Source organism: Micromys minutus (genome assembly GCF_963924665.1).
Source record: "Micromys minutus genome assembly, chromosome: 2".
In the NCBI taxonomy this organism is placed as follows: domain Eukaryota; kingdom Metazoa; phylum Chordata; class Mammalia; order Rodentia; family Muridae; genus Micromys; species Micromys minutus.
The window spans coordinates 97,369,814-97,393,568 of NC_137971.1; the positions used below are offsets into that span (position 1 = coordinate 97,369,814).

The 23,755-nt window shown below is 46.0% G+C and overlaps 1 protein-coding gene across 4 annotated transcripts in view; it reads right to left on the reverse strand.

Moving 5' to 3' along the window:
• Window positions 1–23,755, reverse strand: part of TENM4 (teneurin transmembrane protein 4) — a gene marked incomplete at both ends in the record, with an annotated part of 342,954 nt that overhangs the window by 242,889 nt on the left and 76,310 nt on the right. For 3 of the 4 annotated variants that reach the window (XM_080912629.1, XM_080912628.1, XM_080912627.1), the window contains one exon: window positions 7,569–7,778. The exons of the other annotated variant lie outside the window; for it this stretch is intronic. In XM_080912629.1, coding sequence (XP_080768755.1) covers window positions 7,569–7,778 — 210 coding nt within the window. The remainder of the gene's footprint in view (window positions 1–7,568; window positions 7,779–23,755) is intronic. 4 annotated transcript variants of the gene reach the window in all.

Consider the following 23,755-nt stretch of genomic DNA (forward strand, 5'->3'; position numbering starts at 1 on the left):
TTTTTTAAGTTGCTGAATCTCAAACACCTACATAAATAATGGCAGTTCAGAGGAAGCCACATGGTTTCCCGGTCCACACTGAGAACCATTAACCAGTAATGGGGGATCCAGCTGAGCTCAAAGCACCCAGCTCAGACCTGATGACAGGGGCAGAGGGCCAGAGACAGAGGGGGAGGGTGGGAACAGATGGCCTACAAAGACCAAGCTGAGGAAAGGGAAGACAGCTAGGTGCAGGGAACAGCCCAAGACATTTACTCTCAAGGTGGGAAGGCTGTGAAGGCGGCACTGATTGCACAGGCTGTGGTCTAGAAAAGGCTGCAGAACTGGGATCCCTGGGGCTGGTCTTCAGCATCTGCTGAGAACACCCATTACGCACTTCTCCCATGGGAGTATTTCTCCCTTCCTTCTTCCACCCTTTTCATGAAGCAACGGGGAAAACCCCAGCTCTGTACCTAGCGTGTGTTTTAATATTCAACACTTGCCAATGTCCCTGTTTAACAAAGAGAGGCAAGGCTCTGCTCCACAGCCTGGAACAGGCATGTTCTCACCAGAACACGAAACCTTCTTCTGTTGTATTTATTTTTACAGTTAGCTTCTATTTAAGGCCAATCACACATTTGCCATATGACAAGGGAATTGCGGCCCCAGTACACAATTTCCTCTTAAAACAAGGAAGTTCAGTTAAATCCAAAAAGTTTGGGGAAAGAGGCAGTTTAAAAGAACAGAAATAAAGGTGTAGGTGAGCACAATTGGAGGGTCCACACTGTTGACAGGGACACAGACACAAACAAGGCCTGGAAAACATTGATTCAGTCCAGGTCCCTCACTGTCGAGACCCAAAGACTCCTGCAAGGTGACGCAGAAGGTCAGAGCCAGGCTGAAAAGGTCACTTGGTTGTCCTGATTTGTAGCCTCCTCACTAGTGGAACTCTGCGACAGCTCTAGGGGTCGGCAGTGCCATCCGCTGAGGCTTGTACCTGGACAGTAAGCTTTGTCGATGGCAGTGTGCACCACAGACAGGACCGACTGGTGTACAAGCCAGTCCCCAGTGGACACAAAGCTGCCTTGGCATACCTTACCTCCAGCACACAGTGCTTGTCAAGCCCCAAGCTCAGCCATGCTTGAGGCTCTGTGGATCTAGGAGTGGAGAGGCGTGCATGTGAGTGGGCTTTAGGAAAGGGGCTGTTCTGAATCTTAGTTACAACTCCCTCTGTCTCCTTGCCCTCTTTCCAGGCTCCTCTTCAACAGCCTGGGTACCCTGATGTGAGGAGAGGTACTTTGTGATGTGCTCTGCTGTAAATGAGGACTCTGTGGAGCCAGCCACTCACACACCAACGGGAACAAAACGTGGGCCCTTTCCAGATGGGAAAAATCGGGACACATGGCTAACATGCCTTTTCATAGGGTGGCCTTGGGGTCCAACCACGCCATACACTAAACCTGGTATTTTGGTACTTTTTAGTACAATAGCATTTGGGGAAATGAGTGGGAAAGGAATGCCAGAGGCTGCATTCTAGTCATGTGAATAACGAATTAGAAGGCCCTGGCTTTCCCTGGACGTTGGGTTATATTAATTCAAAGTGTGATTTGTTTATTTTGTAGGGTCAAGGAGAACTTAGCTTCTAGAGAGCCAAAGTGGCAATTAGATTATAGTCACCAGAGTTTGCCCGAGGTAATGAATGAAAAAGGGGCTTTGTAAACTACATAAAATAGAAATGACCCTGCTGAGGGTGTCCCCCAATTAGGGGCCATAATAGTTTGTTCCTGGTGGGAGGCATAGGACTAGTTAAGGGAGCACCTGGGAGAGGAGCACAGGCACTTTGACTCCTGACCCATCAGGGCCAGTTTCTATCTCCGTGATTCAGCACGGTTGTGCCAGTGTGGCTCAGTGCACTTGTCCTGCGATGGCTGTGTGTCATATGTAAGTGGCAAGGGAGGAGTAAGGACATAAAGTGACTTTTCGGTGTCATTGTGATTTTTCAAGTTTGATGTTAGAAATCAGGCATAGCCAAAGCTGGCCTCCACAAACTGGAAATTGGGTCAGGAAATGGAGTCACAAGCAGAGGGGGTGTCTGTTCTAAAGACAGTGAGGTATCCAACATCATTGTTTCAGGAGAGATAGCTCAGCCAGTAGAATGCTTGTTTTATAGGTGTTAGGACCTGAGTTTGATTTCCAGCACCCAGATAAAGAGCTAGGTGTTGTGGTGGACACTTAAAATTACAGAGTCAGGGAGGTAGAGACAGGAAGACTCCTGGTGCTCACTGACTAGGGAGACACACCAGAGTGATTAGTTCCAGGCCAAAGGAAGCCAGCAGCATTGCTAAGGATGACACTTTGACCTATACGTTCACATGCACACACATGCCCATACATATTAAACAACAGTAACAACTTTGAATCTGGGCATGAATATGGGTGTGGGTGGTTATGTCTGTAATTCTAGAACTTGGGAGGTTGGCTTACAGGGAATCACACGTTCAAAGCCAATCTGGACTACCTACACACCAAGGTCAGGTCTCAAAAAACCAAACCAAATCCACACAAGGCCAATCAACAAACCAACCAACCAATCAGCCTTATTTTATTTCAAGAATGCATCTTGAACTGATATGAGGCTTGGAGTCAGTCAGTCAGTCAGTCAGTTAGTCAGTCAGTCAGTCTGTCTGTCTGTCTGCCTGCCTGCCTGCCTTTTTTCTCATTAGTATAAACTGTTTGTATGGATGGTATTGCACTTGGTGACAGGAGGAATTTTAGGACAAGTACACCCAGTATTTTATTCTATTTACTCTGTGAAATCTGAAAGGGAAGGAGTCAGCCAGGCATGTGGTCCCCAGGGCTCATCCACTTAACAAGATCTTTCTACGTATAATACTCCCCACTTTCCTCTCTCTGAAAAACACCCACCGACGCTTAACATGTCTTCAGGGATGAATGAGGAAAGAAAGGATTCAGTTTGTCTTCCTAGCAGAAAACAAGGAGCTTGGACAGAGAGAACTCGTCTTTCAATGCCAGAAGAGTCGGAAGAAGCAGAGGACAGAATTAGCAAAGAACTTTACACACCCCAGTAGCCTTTCACTCCAGGAATGTGTCAAGCAGGCAGACCCAAGGCTGCCCCAGGTCCACGGAACCCCAGGTAGCTATAGAAGGAAGACAATTTGGCTGGGCATGCCTCTCTATCCTTCTGATTTCACAATCTGACTTAAAGGGACCCGGAAGGCTCCCCTGGGAACTCTGCATAGGTTCTAAATTAAGTTGGCTTTTTTTTTTTTTTTTTAAGAAAACACTTTTTTGGAAGGATCTTGCATACATAGCAGTGTTTCCCATTTAGAAAGAAAAATAAACACTCCTCTGCTGGATTGGAAGTCAAAACAAAAATACTCCCAGCTGCCTAAGACCTAAGCAAGTCAATGAAAATGCTAAACAACCTTGCTGCTGACCAGTGAAGCATTTTCTAAGGTCAGGCAGGAAAGGCCTGGAGCCTGGGGGGAAGCCAAGGACACATGTAGGGTTTGCTTTCGGGGATCTGCCACAAAAATTTATGTTGGAAAGAGCTAGCCCCATTCATCTATGAAATCCTTGAAGTCCCCATAAAAATATACTATAAAGATTCCATACTATGGTCTCAGGCAGGCCTAGAGTTCTCATTTGACCCTATCAGTCAGAGGCCCTGTGAGGCAGAGGAAGGAAAGGGGCTTAGCTCTCTGGGACCATGTTACTTCCATGAGACTGGAATAGCTCATAGGGTCATGATTATGTCACTGTTCTCCTCTCTGGGCCTCAGTTTCCCCCAAAGTGAAATGTAAAAGACAGAGACAATAATGCTATGAAGGAGATGTGTGCATACAGAAGGAGCTCACCGCATGCATGCTTTTGCAGCCTCTCCTACCTTCCTGGCTTCAGGAAGCTCTCCATAGCTCTTTATTGACATCTCAGGGCTCTTTATTTCTTGACCCTGTAAAGCCCCACCCCTAAGTTTCTAAAGCCCCCTAGAATTTAAATTAGCTCAGTTGATGAAACACTGTTGATTCTGGACGTTTCTATGGGGTTAGGACAGGCATCTATTTAATCCTAACCACTTCCTGAGCTCCTGGACTGTGCCCCGTTGATCTTTCCCTATTCACGTGGGTGACTTCTGTATGAGTGCCCCGGGAGGATTAGGATTGGGATGACAGAAAGAGGGACTTACCCTCTCTTCTTTTCCATGGGGACAATGAACTGTGTGGCGACGCCCCACACTTCTCTCTGAGCCTTACATGGGGATTTCTGCAGGACCCAGCGCTGGCTGGAGCTGACATAGCTGCTGGTAGAGACACGGCTAGAAGGCAGCCTAGCCCCGAGAAAGCAGGTTCCCAGGGGCCAACTACCTCCGGAAACCACTGGAAAGTGAGAAACCTCTGTGCCATCACCCTCCAGGAGCCAGACAAGCAGCCCAGATCATTTAAAGTACAGTTGGAATGAAGTCTCCAGTGAGCTGTCCCTTGGGGATTTAGCATTTGACCTGCCTCGGGTGGCCTCAAGCTTCAGCTCGGTAACAAGCAGGTGATAATATGGGGCTAGGGGGTCTCTCTCTGATATTTTCTGATCCTGCCCAGGGCCTCGCAGGCTAGCAAAGTGCTCTCCCTCTGACTCTCATCCCTAGTGCCCAGCTTTGCTATTTTAAAATGATCACAACCATGGCAGGTTGTCTTTAACCTCGTGAGGGAGCAACTGTGCGGTGATGGGGACCCTTCCTAATATGGCACATTGGGGAGCTGGCTCTGGAGTTTGCTCACTGGGTCATTTATTCACTAATGAACGAATAAAGAATGAATGAATATCAAATGAAGAGCATGTGTAAGACCATAGACCAAACTGCTGAATGTGGTTGTACTTGAGAATAACACCTTTCACTTTTCTAGATCATCTGGGGGTATAAATGAGCATCCTTACCTTTATAATTACCAAAGGAAATGCAGGTAATGCCATTAAAATACATTCACCCACACACACCCCCTAAAATCAAATAAAACTTTACAAACATTTACTGGGGCCCGAAGTGCTGTGACCTGCTTATTGTCACGTGCACCAGCAGGATGTTCCCATGTGGGACTTTGGGGACAGAAAGATGATGGAGCACAGCAATGGGTTCTCATGGCACCTACCCCAGAACAGCAATCAAGCAGAACCCAGGCTCTCCCTTCCCGCCAAGGCCACATTTACTAATGATGGTTAGAGAGGTTCTCAGAGCCAGGGCCTGGGAAGCAGGAGCAGAGGAGCTGAACTGAGCAAACAGCTGTAGGCCAAAGGCCTCCTGTGGTCCCTGCACATTAACAAAGTAACAGTGCCTCAGCTTGCCTCAGAGCATGTGACAAGGCCGCTGCACTTTTATTTCTTGTCTTCTTCTTCCCCCGCCCGGCAAGACTTATTTATCCAGAAATGAATGAAGAACATTATCAGTTACCTACCAATCTACCTATATTTGTGTGTGTGTGTGTGCATGCGTGCACACGCCCACATGCAATTTTTCTTCCTCAACAAGCTCATGATGATGACTGGCAGAGGCATGATCATTATCACATGACATTAATAAAATCAGAATATCTTAGAAACTGCTCCATCCTTGGCAAGATGGCCTGAAGCGAGACGGTGATTTGCCAAGGACAGTATCCAGTCACTCACAGAGCTGGAACTCGGATATTTTACCCCTAGTTCAGGATTCCTGCTTCTGTCCTCTTTAAGGATGCTCTAGCTCAGAGAAAGCCTCCAAAACATAGGGCCCTGAAGGTGGCTGGGGTTCAGTCACAAAGTATGCAGGGCCTGTGTGTGCATGCTCTATCCAGCCTGGAGATGCTCCAGAGGTGTTCACTAAAAAACCTTCCATACCCTTCCAGGTCAGTGCTTATTTTGTGCCAAGGTTCCTAGGTGTAAAGGGATGGAAGTAGGCTTGACAACGCCTACCCAGGATTCTATGTCCGTGTGTACCCTCTGTCCAGAATAGTCCCGATATCAAAGTCCGCTGCACCCGATCCATTCTTTTCCACCCAGCCAACATGTCGAGGAGGCGTTTTCAGGTCGCTCAGGCAGTGAGGAGACTTCCTCTCAATCACCCCAACCCCCAGCTCACTAGGCTCCAACCTTTAAGACTTTGAGCTTTCTCCCTCTGTTCCTGAGAAGAAAGGGGCTTTGGTATTTCTCCCAGCACACAGAGTGCTCTACCTGTGTGCGGTGAGCTTTCACAGACTTGCTCTGCGTGTGTCCGCTACGGGGACGCAGCAGCTGATGAGGTAAGCACTAACCGGGCTCCCAGCCCAGACCCTCTGATGCTGCTCACTGTGACCTGGAACCCGCATTGCCTGCTTTTACATTTGAAGAAACCTGGCCAGTCACCAAGACCTGCCCAAAGCCCCTAGCCACAGGGTGCAAAACCGTGTGGGTCCAGTTTCCACCAGCAACCCTGCCTCATGCTTCTTTCCATCCCTGCTCCTCTCCCAGAATATGGCCTAGAATGCAGTTTGCCATTCTGCATAGAATGTCAGTGGCATAGAAGGCACCTATGCGCTTACTTTAATTATGTGTGAATGTGGACCTGCACACTTGTACCGATGCTGCGGAGGCCAGCAGCATTAGATCTCTCTGGAGCTGGAGTCACCCAGCATGGGTGCTAAGAACTGAACTCAGAACCTCTGGAAGGGCAGTAGACACTCAGTTTACCACTGAGCCACCTCTCTAGCCCATACAGACATTCATAAATAAATGCTTGCCAAATCAATATGCACACTCCCATGGTGTTTGCTGGAAAAGCCCAATTTCTTCTATTAGAATTGGAAAAACTTTGGTACCATTATTGATTGGAATCACATACAGCCTCATGTGTACTCCGTAGTGGCTTAAACTCTGCAGGAACATCTTTGTGCAGAAATGCGCTGGCTGCTGCTGGGCAGGTGGGTCTCTTGAGACAAGTATAACAGGGCAGAATTTGGGTGAAGCTCTTTTCCTACACCCTCGCACCTCCTCTTCTTGGGGAAAGCAGAGGAAAGCGGAGAAAGGGGGCGCAGCTTGGGCAGATCAACGCAACAGCTCTGTGTGTAGCTACACTCAGCTCTGCAGCTTCAGGCTAGGGAACTTTCAAAACCAGCCTTGGGTTTCAGGCAACATCCTATCTCTCAGTTCTCATAGTGTTAACGAGGGGCACTGTAATACTCTCTCTCAGTAACTTTGTAGGGAAAATCTAATGAAGCAACAGGTGGCTATGCCTGGTGCGGTCGCTTTGCACAGCATTTAGCCAATCAGAGCAGAATGTCCTCCACCCTCTAGTTTGGGTCTTTGTCTCTGCCTGGTATTTGTCTTCTGCTGTCTGTAAATCCTCTGTTTCAGGCACCTGCCACGGGATAAAGACTTCTCCGTGGGGCAGAGACAGGTACTATTTACCACAAGCCCACGGAACTGCCCAGGTCTCTGCCTGCCCACGAGCACGTGCACCAAGCGACTCCACCCCTGCTAGCTGCAAGCGGTCGGGATCAGGCATAGCCCACCGAGAAGAAAGAAAAGCAACAAACCATTAAAAGTTAGCAAAAGAGAGAAGCACTTACCGTTTGCTGCGACCCCCAGGCTGGCGGAGCCACTTTTAACTAAGAATGAATTAGGGACAAACTCTTCCTCAGAGTCTGAGTCCGGGGTTGGCTGGGCCACACCGTTGCCTAGCAACCGCCTCTGGCTCTCATTGGCCGGAGGGGAGGGGGGCGGGGAGGGGGACTGCTCAATAGGGGTTGATGAAGCAGATGAACAATGCAAGGGAGCACCTGCGGGCCACAAAGACAAACACAGACAGAAAAAAAATAATGAAAATCGATTTCGAGGCACACGGGGAAGGGGAGGCAACAAAATAAAAACACACATCAACTGGGGAGGGGGCTCTGAACACTACGATCCACTGCACGTGTGGGCTGGACAAATGCTGTCCCTGTGCAGAGAAAGTTGGCCAGCGCTCCTTCTGAAGAGCAGGGACAGCTCACAAAAGTGACCCTAGCAAAGAGCACCTCGGAAGCAGCAGGAGGGTCTTCCGTTGTTTAGCCTTTCTTTGACAGAGGCCGGAAAGCCTAGGGTTGTCTTCTGCTGACTGAGTCTTTTTACAGAACAAGCGGACGCCCTCTAGGAGCCACTGTGGCCTTTCTGGTAAAATGAGCAGCCAGGGTTGGGTGAAGGCCGAGCCCTTGCGACCCAACCATTCTGTGATGTCACTGAACTGAAATGATGTTCTTATTAGCGAGATTTGAATCCAACTTGCCTGCAGTAAGTCCTGGGCCTCATAAAAAGTAGTGAGAGCTGGAAAAAATGATCTAAGGCCCTCTCTCACCTTTAGTAGCTCAGCACTCCAGCACACCAGAGTGTTAGTTTTCTGAGGATCTAGCATTTTACAATTCTTAAATTCTGACATTCTTTGTAAACTTGTTGAAATCAAGAGTTTTATCAGCCTTACTCCTTTATCCAAAGATTGCAATGTAATGCCAGGCTCACACAAAGCACAGAAGAGATACTCTGTGCATAGATTCATGCTAGAGATCCGACGTACTCGGATCCTTATATTCTGATAGCTGAACATCCTGTCATCTTAGGACACTGGCAGAGATCCTGACTCAGAGTTTCTGTGGTTTAGCACTATTTTATAGTTCTACAGTTACAGCTTTTGGCAGTTCTGTGAGCAAATTCCTAACTCTTCAGAAGGAAGGGGCGGCATGGGAGCATTCCCAGGCTTGTGTGCTGAGGACCTTTCCACACATGTAGTACATCGGGCACAGGAGAAGACATACGCACAGACATGTACAGTATACAGTACGACACAGGCGGTGCCCGTCAGCAAAGCTGTTACTGTCTCACACCTTGACCGCAGAATGTCACCAGCTCTGCAAAGGGCCTTAGCCTCAGGAAACACAGCCCATCCCAGATCAGGACAGTTAGCAGGACGCTAAGAGGCACAGAACTTCTGATCTGGGGAGGGGGGACATAACAGAAGCCCCCACAGTTCACAGCCACCAATTCCAGTGGAATTTTACGGCTCCCACCATGTTATTGTCAACTTCTGAGCCTGAGTGCATGTCAGCGCTTCAGAAGCGCTCTGGGTGACATCTGGCTGGTTCATTAAAGAGCTTCATCAAGGACAATGCAGGAAGTGGGGAACAATGACCAAGGTACATTTTTGGCTGGTTCTTGGTTTCTTCAACCAAAACCTTCAGGCCATAATTTAACTGTCTAAACCTGTATCCCTGATTCACCATGAGAGTCGTCTCTGACACCCTTTCTCAGAACAGGCCTGGTCTCCCCATTTGATACCATCATTTTCTTGGTTATAGTCAAACATCTGCAACACTAAAATATACAATACATCCTGTGGGCATGGTTCACACGTAGAATGGGCTTCACAAGTATGACAGAATCAAGGTTTACATCACTGCCTACCATTTTATTAGCTCTATGATTTGGGGGGAAATGGCTTCCATTTGCCCATTTGAAAGCAGCCCATGCCCCCTGCACTCTGGTTTTTATGCAGTAGCTATGAGCAGTATAGATGATCTGTGTACGGTTCCAGGATACAAGAGCATGGAAGACCCCAGAGTCAATGCTCACCAAATGTTTGGAAAATTGAATAAAACCATCACATCAATACCCCTGTTCATGAATCTTTCCTCTCCCAAACTTTCTCTCTCAGGCTGTATTTACTAAGCTATGTAAATACTCATTTCCTCATTTTTGCAGTCTCCAGTCAGAGCCTCTGATGAACTGGCGTACCATGCTGAATTGTTACTGTATCAGACCAAAGCTAAGGAAGAGATGTTGTTCCAGAACGCTTCTGACACCCTCCCTCAGTAGAACTGCCAAGCCTTACCAACTACAGCATTAAGTAAACTGTTTCATTTCAAAGTTCAGGACCCAGCTTCAAGTCCAACCCTATGCATCCCTCAAGGCTTCATCCCTAACTGAATTCCCCAATGAAAGGTCAAACTTTAGCATGTTTGGGAAGCATCTGTGAGGTGCAGACATTGTCAGAACTCTGTTTGTTACCTTTTGCTCATTTGCTGGCAAGGCATTCATCTCAGTGATCTCTAAGGTAGGATAATTTCCCAACAGTCAAGAAAAATCATAGGAAATATTTACAAGTCACAAATTTCAAGTTTCCATGTAGTGTGTTTTATGATACATGTATCATAGCAATTGGAATTGCAATGAATGGAAAGGCATGGGTTGCCAGCTTTGGCTTTATTTATTTATTTTTACTAGAACAGTTGATGTCTACAAATCCATAGTAAACGCTGCTTCATCCTACAGATATTTCCTAATAATTTCTGTATTATTAGGCTGGAAGACGAGGACTATGAGAGACCCAGCTGGTGGGTAGGTAGGAGGAGGGGAGCAGGTACGTGGGCACTTGGGCTTTAAGCAAGGCAGAGGTAGGACAAGCCAGACAGTGTGCCAATCAGATGTGAGGGATGAAAGGCTGGGGTTCATTTCATCTGGGGGGTGGGAAAAGCTCCAAGGAGACATAGACGATCACAATGTCCATTAACAAGATGCCGTGTGAACATGCTTGGCAGAGGGCACATGCCTAGAGCGCCCTTTCTTTTCCTGCTCTCGGCAATCTATCTATCCTAGTCTTGAACTCTTGTGCTTCTGTTAATCTCTCAAGTCTGCAAAGGCCTGCAGAGGCATGCTGGTTGGTTCCTCTTGCTCTCCTGGACACTGACCTCTACGGAGTGAATGCATCCAGCTCCTTGCACTGACTCCATCTGGTTGGCACCCCTGATGTGCTGTGGAAGTTTTGCCTCTGAGTTCTACAATGCTGTTCATTCTCCATGGAGTCTTTGTTCTCTCCACTACTTCTCAGCTTGTCTTGCTGGTCCTACCTTATCCTTTGGGCTTAACGACCTCCAGCAGAAAGGGCTCATGATGCTGCAGTCCTAGGGATCACCCCACTGAGTTGCCCCCCTGAGCACCGTGGATCCCTCGTGTTTCACCTTTCCTGTCTGTCCAGTGTTTAGTTGTCTGTGCCTGCTTGGTTCCTCTTGTACTGATGGACTTAGTGACTCCCCTGGAGCAACAACTCATCAATATACTAAATGAATAGAAGGTTGGAGGTTATCTTGAGTGTGAGTAGCTTTAGGTAGAAGAAAATTTGACTTTAGCTGGGGAATTGTAGAAGCCTTTAGAGCAGGAAGGTACCAAGCCCAGGGCATGCTCTGTAAGATTTTTGTCCTAGTTCACAGTTCAGTAGAATGATAAGTCAAGATGACCCAGGGATTGCCATTAGAGTGGGGCCAGATGCTCGTGTATCCAGGAAGAATGTCTGATTCCTGGGGTTCAGGTAGGCTGAGCGGAACCTAGATGTACAGATGCTGCTACTCTGTTTATGGGTAGACGAGATGATATGAGTGGATAAACTTTCCCAAGCCACATTCAAACAACCAAGGGGGCCATAGAAGAGTGGGAGGAGGGGGAGGAGCAAAAATAACTATTTTGATTTTAAAAGCTTCACTAGACAAGGAAGAAACATTTGTACTTTTAACACCAACTTGACATTTGCCTTTGTGTCACTCAGCATTTGTGTGTGTTCCTTTCCATGTATGCACACAGGAAGAACTTGTCTAAGCACGTAAACTATAGCATAACTGTATGAATTAAATATCAGATTGCTTGGATTTCTTCATAATATAAACATTTGTTAATTCTTGTATATATTGCATTTTGAGCATATTTTTTAGTACTCCCCTACTCTCTTTTTTATTGCCTTTCCCTTTTCCCATTTATCCCCTAGAAAATGTCACCTCTACTTACACAGAATATATACATATATGCTATATACATTTCTTAGGACATGGTCCCAGTGAATCCAACTTTAGCATGGAGTAGGTAAAGTTAGGCAACCTGAAATGTTATGGTGGGAGGTGGGGCAGGTGTGCCAGAGCAGGAGACCAGCAATGGGTATATGCTTTCCAATGCAATGTGAAGGATACAGATTCATCCCCATGTTAAAGCTTAATCGGTAGAGACTTAGAGCAATGAAATCATTTGTCTGTGGCCAAAGGAACCCATGAGAAAACTCATACCCCCAAAGTTCCCGTCACTGAATCCTGAGATGGAAATTGATGAACCCTAATTTGGATTCCCAAGGAGGTTCAGAGAAAATACCGGCTCAGAGAAAGAGACACAGAGAAACCAGAAAGACCTTGACCTTCCTTTTAACTGGTCTAACCCAGGATCAAAGTCAAGTTTTGCCAGCAGGTGACACTGTATGTCACCCCACAGTCTCTGTTTTTCCTTTAGAAACTGGGGCAAGAGTTAGTGAGATGTGATGCTGGGAGTTGTCCTGAGGCTCATTAGGAGCCCAGCAGTCAGCTTGCTCTCCAAAGGCTCAACAGATACTGTTCTCACTGCTGTCGCTCCAAGCAGAGACCAAGAAGTGGGTTGCAGAAAGAGACTCTCACACACATCCAAGCCTACCAATGAGAATTCTATAAAATTGTATTATTTGATGATGTAACAAAAGAAAATGAGAGAGAGAGAGAGAGAGAGAGAGAGAGCTCACTATGATACACAAGAGACTGCCAGTCAGAGAAACCTGATATCTAAATCATACCTTTGTGTAAAATGATAATAGCCTTAAAAAATGAAATCTGATGCTCTCCTGGTGTCATACACTTGGGAGGTTGAGGCAAGAAGACTGCTTGGAGCTGGAGGCCACCCCGTTTCCACCACGACAAGCAATAATGAAATGAAGACAAATATACAAAGAATGAAGGGAAAGAACTTTGGCCTCCGAGCACACACAGTACAGCAGTTCTCCCAGGAATCTCTTAGCTTTCTGGATAATGAATTATTAGAATAACTTTGGAATATACAGAAGACTAAAATTGTGTGGCATTAGCTAATAGACAAGTTTATTTCTCTCTTGAAGCTGCTACCCCACCCCCACTTAGCATTCTTGAGAAAACCATTTGATTGCCCAAAGTAAATTGTATTGATCAGTGTTTAACCCCATCCAGGCTATGGTAGGGATATCTGCTGCATGTGTAAAATGTCAACAAGTACGAGCCCTACCTAGACAGTTTTAATTGTGGCTCATGGGGAGAGATGATCCTGAGAAACTCCCCAGGTCACCTGAAGAGCTTCCTAGTAACTTTAGAACTAGAAGCCCTGTAACATGGCAGTGCTGAGCCTGGCTCACAAACATCACTAAAAACTGACACAACATCTCTTCCTCAGCACCACTTCATCACTCCACCTAGACAGAGCACCCTCCCTCTCTTCTCACAAACAGACATGCATGGTCTAGCTGCTTGTAGAACCAGTAAAATCCTGCTTGTTTCTGAGAAGAGGCTGGGGCACTGACAGCCTGAGAGATTGGGGCCTGGTGGAGCAGCTCCCCACGCCCCATCTTATGCCAGTCAACTGTCTTCATGGCTACTACTTGGGCCAACTGGAGACCATGCACTGTTCATCTCTGCACTCTGCTCCAGCCCAGAGTCCCACATCAGCACCGATTTGCAGAACCTGTCCCTCTGGTTACTTGCGTTGATTCCATCCCATGCCTTTTCAAAGGGATGAAAATCTGGGCACGGAGAGTGACCATCTGTCACTTGTGGGGAGGCAGTCCCAATCTGTACTTGCTGTTCTGTACTAATCAATCGTGACACTCTATTTCTATGAAGGATCTTATTTGGATGGGTTTTAGGTGGTCACCCTGTTGTAAGGCAAAAGATGGAGGTAACAGCCGTCTACGCTTCCTGTGTCGTTCAGAGGATGAAATGAGGCAATAAAAAGATACAGGATAGAAATGATCTCAGTTACAATAGGAGATCAGATCTCCTAGCACAGGAGAGGCTCCTAAGACCTTTATAGAAGGGGTGCATTTGGGTAAATGTATTAGATAAAAAGGTTATTTAAAATTGAAAAAAAAATTTATAATGTCGTCACTGTGTGAACAACTTTACATTTGAATATGCGTTTACATCTTTAATCTATCATACAATGTTTTGTTGGGGAAACGGCTCGTTGTGTAAAGGTCCTTGTCATGTGGCCCGCCACCCTGAGCTTAAGCACAAAAGCTCATATGACCTCCACATGCAAGCACTGGTGAACATGTCCCCGCCAATAAATGCAAATCAAAACATAAAAAATTCTGTAATGAGAATATATAGTACTTATTCACACTTTTAAACTGGTGTTTTAAAACTGCAGGGGAAATAAAGCAATATACATGAAAGTATCTTGTGTCTAGTAGGTGCTAAGAGAGCTGCTGGTCTTCAGTATAAATACAGAGTCATATACTAAAACTAGTAATATATACCCGTCATGTTTAGACCGTAACATTTTGGAGTTTAACTTATTTTATGGCTTTCTCCATTCTATCCTCCCTCTCTCCCTTCCTAGCCCTTTTTCCCTCCCTCTCCTCTCCTTTCTTGGTTTCTGTGTCTCACTTCATTGCCTATGTTGCTATGCACACAGACCAGTTTCAGACTCAAGCTCATGGCAATCCTCCTGCTTCAGCTTTGCTGGGACTTCAGGCATGAGCCTGAATTCTCCATTACCCATTCTTTTCAAGGAACAAATTCAATGGTGAGATTTGTAAAACCAACAACAAATAATAAAAGTTATTTTAAAGGGAAGACGACACCCACAGAAACCCAACTCAGGAGACGGTTCTTGACCAAGAGTCCTGCTGGGAAAAGTCAGGCAAGAATAAACCCCCTATATGTCCCAAGCTCAGTCAGCAGTGCAACCCAGGAAACCCTTGGGTCTCAGGCTCCAGCCCAGCAGCTCCTACTCTGTCAACCACTCCCACAGTGTTTGTTTTCAGAAGCAGGTCCTGGTCATCTGTCTTTGTGACTTACGCTGGGAAAATGGTCTTTGGAAACAAGACACAGTAAATTACTCAGGCTCAGGGCATTTGATCTCCTCCTCCTCCACCTCACAAGTTTCTTAAGGAGGTTGGTTTTGTTTGTCTTCATTCATGAAGAACGGAGCTTTGCTTTCATAGGCTTGCTAAGGAGTAGCTTCCTCCTCCACACTAAGAAGATAGCCTTAAGGCTTCCCTGTTCTTCACATGGGGTCTGACTCTCTGCCAGTTAGTATGCTGTGTGGCAGAGCACTATTTGAGGAAGACATTAATTTATTTTAGACAATCTTTATTTTATTGGGGGAAATAATTTACATGCCATGCAAGCAATCCATTTCACGGACACCACTCAGTGGGATTGAGCATATTCACAGAGCAGTGGGGGCCATTACTATACGTTTCATCTACGAATGTTTGCGTTACCCATGAAGGAGCACCATAGGCATCTGTAGGTTCCTTATGTTTCCTCGAGACCCTGATACTTAGGGCAACCACAGATTTGTTCTTTAGCCACACAGTTTTGCCTATTCTGGAATTTTCAAGGGAATGAAATCATACATTCTGGGCTCTTTTGTGACTGGCTTCTTTCACTGAATAGGTCTTTACATTTTGCCTACATCTCCCTATGTTGCCAGTTAGCACTTCAATGGATGGATATGTGAGATTTTGATCATCTACATATCAAACCTTGCTTGTTTCCCTTCTTGGCTATTATTGATGGCTGCTCAGCTTTTGCACATGGGATTTTGCTTGGGGAGTGTGTTTTCACTTCTATTTCCATTGGGTGTAAACTCGGGTGTGGAGTCACTGGACTGGAGGCTATCCTAGTTAGCTTTGTCAACTTGGCACTGCCTAGAGTCACTTGAGAAGAGACTCTCAACTGAGGAATTGCTCAGATCAGATCAACCTATGGCTGTGTTATGGATGGTATCAATTGTCAATATAGAAGGAACCAGCCCACTGTGGGCGGTGCCATTCCTTGGGCAGGAAGTCCAAGCTAGAGAGCATGAACTTGTACAAGCATTATAATTTCTGCTATACTTTGCTGGCTCTTGAGTTCCCTGGTTAGAGGCAATTCATTAGAATAACAAACATGCCTGCTTTCCTTGATAGATTACAACCAGTAGGTTAAAATGAACCCTTTGCCCCAAAGTTTTTTTTTTTTTTTTTTTTTTTTTTTTTTTTTGTCAGAGTAATTTATTGCAGCAACAGACAGAAAATTAGAACAGATGGTAGATAATTCCATGTTTAACCTTTTAAGGAAGTGTCAGGTAGTTTTCCAAAGTAGCTATGTCATGTTACATTCCCATTAACAGTTGACTTCCCTACATCATTGCCAGCACTTGTTATTACCTACCTTTCTGAATACAGCTATTCTGGTGTGTTTTATTTGCATAAATAAAAAAAGAAAGCTTGCAGTAAAACTGATCAGCTTTCATGTGTGTGCTGACCACTTGGGTACCTATCTTCTTAGGAGAAATTTCTCTTTGTTTTCCCCTTGGTTCCTTTTCTTAGTTTTAAGTTGAGTTATTTGCTTTTATTATTATTATTTATTTTTATAAAACTCAGTTGCAACCCTGAGATTTTTCTCACAGAAGTTATTTTGTGCCTACTATACCAGGCACTGTTCTGAGAACTTCAGACAGGTAAAGAAAGGCAGATTCTTGGCTTCTGAAGAGTTGCATTCTAGTAGAAGAGACAATCAATGATCTATAAACAAATATCTATATAGAAGATAATTGTGTGTGCATGCAATCGTGTGTGCATATATAATGAGTACAGAGTCAGTTGTGATATGGTGGCTGTGTTGTTGTAGCAGTGTGGTAAAAGGGGTGGTCTCTCTGAGGAGGTTCCAGTAAAAGTACTGAAATATGAGTCATTCAATATTAGGGACTGCCTCTGCTTCAGGTAGCGAACCCAGCAATGACAAAATCCCTCCAGTAGGACCATGGTCATTTGAGGCACAGTAAAGGAAGCTAGCTGGGCTAGATGAATGGAATTCATAAGGAGAAAACTCCAGATGACTCAGGAAACCTTTCCAAGGGCCAGGTTACAGATGGATAAATTCTGCAACAGAAGGCCACCAGGCAACTCATATGTCTTATGAGTTATATCCCCTCAGGACAGGGATGGATCTTATTCATTGCATGTGTCCACAGCCAACACAGTGATTCCACAGATAGTTGGAGCCTGTTACACGCTAGGCTGGATCCTATTACGTGATAGAGTAGACCACAACTCACTAAGCTCCTAATGAAACAACAGTGAGATGTGACAGTGTTTCCAGTGTAGACACGCGCATCACATTTGTCGTCGCCTCTGATCTGACCCAGTCCTTCTTTCTCTATGGTAGGGGAAGTGAGGACAGATGATGTGGTTTGTGCCGGACACATGACTCAGGCTGTAAAGTGCCAGATGAGACAAGACTAGGGGAGGTGAGTGAGATCTAGACCTGAAACTCAGACTTCCAGCAGGTTGTTTCATTTTGAAAAAAAAAACTCGGGATGTCAAGACTTGGTTTTACTCAACCTGGGTCTCATGAAGAGGAAATGAACTCAAATGTACCCATCATGTGTTATCTCTCTCTGCCTCTTCCTGCGTCCCTCCCTCCTCCCCCACTTTCCCTCTCCCTTCTTCATTCTCGGTTCCATTTCCTGGCCAACCCCAGTCAAACTCCAAAGTAGTTCTGTGGGGAGTCTTGACTGAGACTGCAGACACGGAGCAAAAACCAGCCCTCAGCCTGGAGGGACTCAGAGCCCCAGGATTCAGAGACTGAAATGCATCACATTACAAGGGAGGGGCGGGGATGCAGAGGAAGGGAAGAGTGATGAGGGAAGTACTGATGGGCAGGGTGACTGGCAGCTCTCTGCTCTAAGTTCCAAGTTCTAACTATAGCCTCAGGCTTCTCACGGGCTCTTGCAGCCTTCCAGGGGGATATAAGATACTTTATCTAGGCCCCTGGAGGCTAGAATTGGGCTGGGGAGAAGGCCTCTCTCCATGGAATGTGGGAGGGGAAGATGAAAGGCCATCTGCACTATCTCTCTCTGTCAAACTGTGCTGGCAAATGTGACCAAAGAGCCACTGAAATTGATGGTGAGCCTCAAACAATCTGGCTACAGAGAGAGCTCTGCTCTATCAGGGAGGTTTGGGCAGCTTAACTTCTGCACTGAGATGTGATGAAGAAAGCGCTTCCAAACAGCTGCTCAGAATCATTTATTACTTCCTGGGGCCGTATCTCCAGATATTTGCCTTCTCCCACTCAATTTACACAGCTGCGCATTCTAGGCCTCATAGCCCGGGAAGAACATAACCTGATTGCCGGGGCCGCTACTCAGATGTGGGGGAAACCTCAGACCTAGAAGGAAGGGGCAAGAGATATGGAACCCTTTGGGGGAAAGAGCTAGTTGCTGGAGGTAGAGTAGTTACTGACAGTAACTTAGCACCTACTATGTGTCCAGCTCTGTGGAACCATTTTTATGTGAATCATCATCTTCAATCAGCAGAAGCCCTTGACAGATGTAGAATGCTTGAGCATTCCTCATGCTCAAGCAAAATGCTCAAGGATACACAGCTGGTGGGGTGCCAGGCTAGGCTGTGGGGGGTTCTCAAAAGGCATCCTTGGTCAGGTTTTAATGCGGAAAGAGATGGAAGAACAGACATGCTTTTCACTCTCAACCAAATCATGTAGGGAAAGGAGCTTTGGTGTGAGAAGGGCATTTACCACACGTCTCTGGCACACTGGACACTGCTGAGCTCTTTAGGTGTGCTTTGCCACACAGCCTTTGCAACAGCCATTAGTCCCTATTGAACCAATAGTATTCAAATCTGAAAATCAAGAAGTTTATGGGACCAGGATATCCTTTCTCACTGCTGTGGTTAACAAAACCAATTTAAGAAAAGCAGGGTTTATTTTGATTTATAGTTTGAAGACAGAGCCCACCACAAAGGGGAAGGCAGGGCAGATAGGACTGGAGGCAGCAGGTCACACTGTATCTACCCATTTGGGAAGCAGGGAGATGGATGCTGGTACTTAGCTCATTTTCTTGTATTCAGCCCTGGACCTCAGCTCACGGATCCATAATGTTCACATTTAGGTGTGTTTTCCAATAGCAATGAAATCAATCTACAAATTCCCCCATGATCATACCCAGAGATTTGTCTCATAGGTGATTCTCAATCCTGCCAAGTTGACTATGAACATCCAGTCTCCAAAACCTGCAAGGGACTCCCGCCTGACTTGCTAGCCATGTGTTTGGCATTCCTTGACTTACCCCAACATGCCTGCAGCATCTCACTTTGCTATCTGTCAGAGGATGCTCTCTCTCTGTGTGTAGTTTGTCTTCACATGGCATTCTCTCTAGAAAGCTACTGATCCTATTGAATTAAGGTCCTATCCTATTCAGAATGACCTCATCTTAGCTAAATGTTATTGCAGTGACCTGATTTCTAGATGGTCATATACTCAGCCCCAGGAGGCTTGAATTTCATTCTATCTATTTTGATGAAGCTGTGGGGTGATGGGGGACTCAATTTTACCCACAATACCACCTTGTAGACCTTCTCTCATAGAATCGTTGACAGATAAAATGGTCAAGTGGCTTGCTCAAGATCTATAACGATAACTCGCAAATCAAATCTATATCTCTCCACAGTGCCCAAAGGGCATCTGCCATGAAACTATGCCTTGCCAACATGAGGTTTGCTCAACTGGTACCCATTTACATATAAAGGACTTCCACATACACCTCTATGAAATAAGCCTTATCCTCACCTTAGTGCTGAAGAAAAAAGGAGTTGGATAGGCAGAAGTCATCATGTTTGAAAGAAAAAAGACACAAGGAGAGAATACTGTCTACTCAGTGTCACTAAGAGATTGATGGCATTGTGGTAGCAGTTAGACACCAAAAATTGACCAAGAACTCAACACAACTGGCTTGATCTTTAAGGCTTTCTGTCCAGCCCAACAGAGTAAACTAGATTTGGTGGGAGTGGTTTTGAATATTTCTGATTCTTTGACCCAAACGGCTCATCTGTAGATAGAGTTTATACTTTGGAAGCTGAAGACACTGGGCAGACCACTTCAGACATTCTGATCATATCTCACTTCCTGGGTAGCAGAACCACATCGTGGCTAGCAAAAGAGTCTTGCTTTCTGGAGGGCAGAGCACAGAGTAGGCCATCAGGTGTCCAAAGCTTCTCAGTGCCTCGTGAGCAAATTTTGGGGAACAGCATTCCTTGACCAATTCCAAGGTCTGTATTGGCCTTGAGTTTCATGTGACTGGGAAGATGAGGGAAGAGAGAAGGGGCCTGCAGGGTAGAAAATGCATTTGGGATGTTCCTTTGTATTCAGTGCAGAGTGTGCTGGTTGGAGAGGCAGGCGTGTATATTTAGAATAATTCTGTGTGTGTGTTAGGTCTACTACACCTTGTGTAAGCCAGAGAATGCAACCACTAACTACAGGAGATGCTCAAATCTTATTTTGAAAAGTTCTTCTACTCATGGGTCACGACTAGACCATTGTTCACAGTTCCACATTGGCTTTAACCAATATCCCAATAGAACTGTAGACTTAGACTGGGCCCTTACCTATCTTTGCAAAGTTCTCTGTTTAAAGGCCAAGCAAATGCACAATAAGTCAATGCCTTATGATGCTGCAAGGCTGGAGAGCCCAGAGCAGGACTCAGTGTCCCATTCCCAATGGAACTGACACTTTTGCAGAAGCCCAGTGGTGAGCTGAGGGTCAGGCTTAGGACGCAGGCAGGCACAGATATGTGCATTTGTGTTTATAGGGTGGGTTGGTCAGTGTCCCAGGCCAGAGGAGCTGCATATGCTGAGCATCAAAGATAGGAAAGAGCACACAACTGATAAAGGACAGCGGGCTGACATGAGTGTTTCTAGGGAAGACCTAGGGAGGGGCACAGAGGTGAGTGTACCGGAAAGCTTACTGCACAACAATGCCTGCCATTCCTTCTTTGGCTCCAGACCCTGCAGTGGCAACCGAATAAGCTTCACCATGAGAATTGAGCCACCAAACTTCCCTGAAGCTAAAAATGACCATGTGACAAGGCTACCTTTATAGCTCTCCTAATGTTCCAGCACTAAAGCTAGCGAGATTGATTTGCGCCATTCTGCGAGTCCCCAGTCTCTCTCTCCAAGTTCCTCTTTATTACCCCCATTTAGCAGATGAGAAGAGGGAAGTTCAGGAAGGTTAAGTGACTACATTCTGAAAGTCTATGATTTTCTGAAGGAAGCCGCCCCTCAAGCGTTCTGCCTGAATAACCGAATCCTTTGCTCTCAGGAGGAATTTTATGCAGGGGAGGGAAAAAAATGACTCGTTAATCACAACAATGCTCACAGCGGTTACTAGTGATCTCATCCTTTCTCCTTAGCAGTCTATCACATGGTGTGGAAGACACATATCCATTTAATCCCACAACAGTCTGATGACCCGGATACTTATATTCTTCCCATTTCAGAGAGGAGGAGTCTTCCTTTTACAGCGCTCAATCAGCCTGGCCAAGGTCCCGTGGTTATCCGGGCAGAGAAAGGACCAGAGGTGACTCCAGATGGCTGAGGACCCACTGTCTGTGAAGCAAATCACTCCTCTCTGAAGCTGACAAGCAGTCCAGCTCTGACGGCTAGATGTGTACAAGCAGGAGACCATGGTCTGGAGCAGCCAGAGCAAGAGGCCTGAAGTTAGCTGTTCGGGTGTGAATCTGTTTTACCATTTACAAGGTGTGCTACCCTGGGTGAGAATTTCTAGTTCTCAGAGCTCCAGCACATCTGCTGTAGAATGAGGACAGTGTCAGCTCCTGCCTCATGGGCTTATGCAGGATAGGAGTGCAGACCCAAAATCCATTTGAGCATTTGTGCCCACTTGTTAGCTATTCTGCACCAGACAGTATACCTGCTGTGTCTTATCTCTGATTCTCACAGGAACCTGGGCAGTGAATTTATTGCTCCTATTTTGCGAAGAAACACATTTAGACAAATAATGTACATAGAGCGATGCATCATGGGAACTGCACAAAGCTGGACTAGAATCCATGATGGTCTGATTCCCCAGTCCGTGTTGTTTCCCAGCGTGACGTCTTCACATGCAGCACTGCAGAGGGCACTGTCAGCCACTACAGTGCAGTTCTTGGTATATGACTTGTGTGTATGGGTATGTGTGTGCAAGTCTGTGTGATGCATGCATGCCTTTGTATGTATGTGTTTGCATGTGTGCGTGCATGCACATGGGTATGTACATGCATGCATGCGTGTGCATGTGTGTGGCGTAAGTGTATGTGTATGTAGGGGGCATAGCATGACAAGCCAGGCAGGAACAGCACAGAAGACTACTGCATTCAGGCTTCAGCTATTGTTCTATAATAAAGATGTAATTATTTCATAAGGATAATAACAAGTCATCCCATGTGCAGAACTCTTGCCGGTGCAGAAAACCCTTTCACACCATTATCTCATCGCATCCTATAATGGCCCTGCAGGCAGAGGAGTAGAGCTAATTACGTTAGGTTTTGCTTGTGGCAGCCTCTCTCAGTTGTCTACCGATACCCATTGCCCTCTCTAACAGCATTCTGACTCTGATCAGTGGACCAGGCCTCAGTTACGTATGTCCATTGCTGGATTTTGATTGGCAGATTACAGTGTTCCATTCTCCTCTTGGCAGTGTGACCAAGGCTCAGGGTGACAGAAACTTGGGGTCACCTGGATGTTGTACATAATGAATCATCTGCATATAATGCTTGAGATTTTAGTAGCAGAAGCCAAGAAGCTGCCCTGAGCTTTGATAAACCAGAGTGTTTTGCTGAGTGATATAATGCAGGATAGATTAATAATAACGCTTACAGGTGAGTTGAGTTTGACTTCCGTACATGTCATCTTAAGATATACCACCTTTCTTTGGAAAGCTGTGAAGAGTAATCTCCTCTATCATTTTAGCTGGGTTTGCAATCACCTAGGAGACACACCTTTGAATAAATAGCTAAAGATGTTTTCAGAGAAGTTTCCATAAGGAAAGAAAGATCCACCTTGAATGTGGGTGGCAGCATCCTAGGTGCTGTGGTCCAAGACTGAATACAAATAGAGAAAGGAGAAGGGGAACTGAAAACTAGCATCATCTTTCTGACTTGCAAATGTGGAAACATTTTATCCAGTTATCTCAGGGTCCCAACACCAGGCTCTCTGCACCTGATAGAAACAATAATACACACCCCTTTTCTTTAAGTTGATTTTGTTAGGTAAGAAAAATACCAGAGCAGCATGGTGGCTCTGGTATTTGGTGTTCCCTTCAACACTTCCCTTCTTTCCAGAGTCTCTGAGCTGATGTGTTAGAGGGTGGACATGGGAGCCATACCCGAGAATCCTGGGGATGTCAGCTGCACAGTGGTCCTAAGGCTACCTCCCGTTACCTGAGATGCTGACACCTGCTTGCAGGCTGGCTGTGAGGCCAGGGTGGGCGCTGGCCCTGTCATGTCACATCAGGCCTGGCAAGAGGAACCTGTGGTGAATAAAACCCTGGCTTTCTTGGTACTTCTAGCCCAATGAGGCAGGCACGATTGGATGCCTTGTCTCATCTCACCCCAGGTCCACTAAGACCTTTGATTCTTCTAAAAACCAATGGCAGAGAGTAATCTTATTAGGGATTAAGCCACAGTCAGAAGTCTCAGACCCTGGTCTCTTTCTTCCTGCATTCTTCTCAGTGTCGAAACCCTGATGTGTAGCTGCAGACCTTGACTTCTTATTAAAGGATCCTCACAGCTGGTCTCAATGTCATGTGACAGCTCGAGCAGGGTTCTTCTTCCGGCCCCCCTTAACACCTGCACTTCGAAGCCTGATCATATTCACTGGGGAACATCTTGCTGTAAGTTTTCCACAGAGCCATCTCGC